This window comes from Haliaeetus leucocephalus, unplaced genomic scaffold (genome assembly GCF_000737465.1).
Source record: "Haliaeetus leucocephalus isolate CR32 unplaced genomic scaffold, Haliaeetus_leucocephalus-4.0 Scaffold150, whole genome shotgun sequence".
Taxonomy (NCBI): domain Eukaryota; kingdom Metazoa; phylum Chordata; class Aves; order Accipitriformes; family Accipitridae; genus Haliaeetus; species Haliaeetus leucocephalus.
Window position 1 is genome coordinate 1,581,332 of NW_010972586.1, and position 3,193 is coordinate 1,584,524.

Consider the following 3,193-nt stretch of genomic DNA (forward strand, 5'->3'; position numbering starts at 1 on the left):
GCGCATTTGGGAAAGCAGGGGAAACGGTGCGCTCGCTTGGTTCGCGAAGGTGATGCGTGTAAAATTAAAATCCCAAAAGCGGGCATCAGCCAGGGGCCTGCCGCCAATCCCAAATCGGCGGGCTGCAGTCGGGCAAGGCCGAGGCGGCGGCCCTGCGCCCCGCGCTCGGGGAGGGGGCGGGGGGGGGGGTCGGTCCCTGCGGGTAGGTGTCCGTGCCAGGCTGGGGAGAGCCCCCTGCCCGCAAGGCGCCCGTTTGTCAGCCTGGGAGTTTCGGTGGGGCTGTCCGGAGCTGGAACTGCAGCAAGCAAGTGTAACTCAACTAAAGCCTATCGCTCTCTCCCTCACCGCACCCGCAACCCCGACCTCCTTTCCCTCAAACGGGCACCTCCGGTGTGAGGGACGGGGTCCAAGCGGCTGGAAATCCCGCTTGCCCACGGACTCCTTGCGTGACCCCCGAGGCACTCGGGAGCCGCGCAGGGGTAGGCAGGCCGGTGCCCTGCAGCTTGGCTTGCTGCGCCTCTGATCGTGCGAGCGAGGGGAGTGCGTGGCAGTGCAGGGACTGCAATTCCCGGACTCCTTCCTCACTTACAGTTTGCTTTTTTTCCCTTTTCTGTTTAAGAACGAGTTGCCCAAAGCAAACGCACCTGGACCCAGAAGGCTGAAACACTCGGGTTAAAAAGTTTTGCTCAGAGACAACTAATAACGGCTGGAGCAAAAGTCGCCTAGTAAACAAGTTCAATGATAGGACTTTTTAGACCTCGCTGCAGAAAAAAAAAAGGGGGACACCATGCTGGCAGCACCCTGCCCCGTCCTTCAGACAGCGAGCGCTGCCCCGTCCCAGCCGGATGCGATTCACAAGCGTCCCTTCTGCAATCGACCCGTTTGTTTTCTCGAATCCACCTTTAATGTCACGGATGGGAAGAAACTATGCAGCCTGCGCCTGCGACTCTGCGGAGTGCTATTATTCCACTCACTCCTTAAAAATGCTCCCCCCAAATCGCTTTTTTTATCTTCCTTTCTCTTTTTAAAACCTTTATCTTGCAGATTTACTGAGCTGCTCCAAGAAGTAAAACATGTATTGTCTGAACGGTTCGGTTGGCGATTAAAAGTGCATTTCAGATTCCATTAAGTGCATGTAATTTATGAGATCACGTTTTCTGCACCCAAGAACAGAAAATACACTAGCACGTTTCACTAAAGGCTAAAACTAAGCATGAGGAAGTCGCTCAAAACAAAGTCGGTACCCAACATAGAAAGATTTGCAGTGTTAAGAAGGGGGGAAAAATCCCCACTAAACTCAGAGTCAACTTTCCTCTCACTCCTTAAGACATACACACAATGATTAAGGCTATGCTAGCATCCACGTAGTTTAATGAATATACAACAGAGTTTCATGGAAACTTTCAAAACAAGCCCCACATCTGAAATTAAATTAAACGAATCCCCATTTTGCATGGGAATGTGCTTACAGATCGCTGGTTTGGGGTATCATTTATCTGTTCAAGAGCCTTCTTTAAACAGACATTTTGAGGGGGAGGACAAGAAAAATAAAGAATTTTAAGAAACCTTAGGATAAGAGAGGGTATTTGAAGGAATGGAAGAAAGTGCACACACTGAAGCCATGTTCCAGTGTTTTAACAGGGACAGATCCGTGTGCTCTGAATGTTGGTAATAAGTCTGATGAACTAATATAGTTCATCTATTTATTTTCACCCCTTGGATTTCCTCAGTTGCATAGTATCAACAGATACAGGAACAAAAGACAGGCAGAACCCATTTCTAAAATCACAAACCTCTAGTTGATACAGACGGTTTAATAGTAGGGGCGCCCCCCTCCCCCCCAAAACCCAAACCTCTATAATTGGCAACAGCAGTATTAAACGTTTTCTAACCACCAAGTCCTAAGTGAATTCTGACACTCAGGCAGGCAACCTTTTTCATCTAGAAAACCAGCTTTTCTTATTAAATGACCACATCATGCTCTTCTGTAGGGGTGAAAACTAAAACCAGTGAGGTGTTAACGAGGTCTGAAAGGAAAACGATACTCCGAGATAAGACGGAGGAAAACTTTGCCCTAGTCCATCCGATGAAAACTGCAAGTTTTCCCTTGCCCAGCTTAGAGGAGTAATTGATTTCTGGGTATTCAGCGAAGCCTGGGCTTTCCAGGCAGGAATGGGGTGAGACAAGCAAGGCGGGAAAGGACCAGTTTCACAGCAAGCTGCCCTGAACCTTTTCAGAATCCATTTTCCTAAGCAGCCCCCCCCTCCCCCCGCGAGAGAAATCTAGCCCCACAGCAGCCTTCCCGGTGAAGCATGCCTTCCAGGAAAGGACCCGGGTCTCAGACAAGAGAAGCCATTACCGAGGGGTTACCACCCGCCTCCCGAAAGCGCTGGGAACAACGCGAAAGCGGCTCGAGGCAGGGAAGGGCAGGGCGGAGGATGCTCCTCATGGCGAGAGCGGTGCCGGCGCCCACTGCGGCCCCCCGGCTTGGGGCGTCCCTCGGCTGGCCCGGTGCGGGGGGAGGCCGGAGGACGGGGGGGTCGGGGGCTGCGAGAAGGGGCACGATACGTACGGTTGTTGGGGTCACTGGTGTGCTGGTTCAAGGGGATGATCTCCATGCGCTGCTGCCCGTACAGGTAGTAGTCCAGCTCCTCGGCCGTGCACCGGAACCGAGCGGCGCCGCGCTCCCCGCATTTGCCGCCGCCGCCGGCCCCGCACAAGTCCTTGCCCTGCAGGGGAGCGGGCGCTCCCCCGGCCGGGGGCTCGGAGCTCTGCAGCGGCCCGAAGACCGGGAGCTGGGTCACGGGCAGGGAGGTCAGGCCGGCCAGGGAAGCGGCCGCCGCGGCGACGCAGGAGGAGGTGGAGGAGGACGACGGAGTGGACGAGGAAGAGGAGGAGGAGGCGGAGGAGAGGGAGGCCGGGCGCTGGCGGAGGCTGTCAGCCGCAGGCTCGGCTCTCTCGGGCGGCTGGAGCTGGGCGAGGGCCCCGCTGCTCTTGAGCTGGCTGCTCTGCGGGAAAAGCTGCTGCCAGTGCTGCAGATAGGCGGGATCCACCTTTAGGAACGCGGATCCGCCGGGGTCGCCGGGCTTCAGCATCGCGCTGCCTGTGGAGCGGAGAGGAAGGGGACAGCGGGCGTGAGACCCCCGCCCCGACCCGGCCGGGCCGCCCCGACCCCGCGGCGGCCTCCGCGCTG

At 55.9% G+C, this 3,193-nt stretch overlaps 1 protein-coding gene across 1 annotated transcript in view; it reads right to left on the reverse strand.

The window, feature by feature from the left end:
- The window catches only part of PRDM6 (PR domain containing 6), a 73,429-nt gene extending 70,334 nt beyond the window's left edge, over positions 1-3,095 (reverse strand). The window contains exon 1 of the mRNA XM_010561690.1: positions 2,573-3,095. Within this exon, the coding sequence (XP_010559992.1) occupies positions 2,573-3,095 (523 nt within the window). The remainder of the gene's footprint in view (positions 1-2,572) is intronic.
- Between the last annotated feature and the right edge of the window lie 98 nt (positions 3,096-3,193).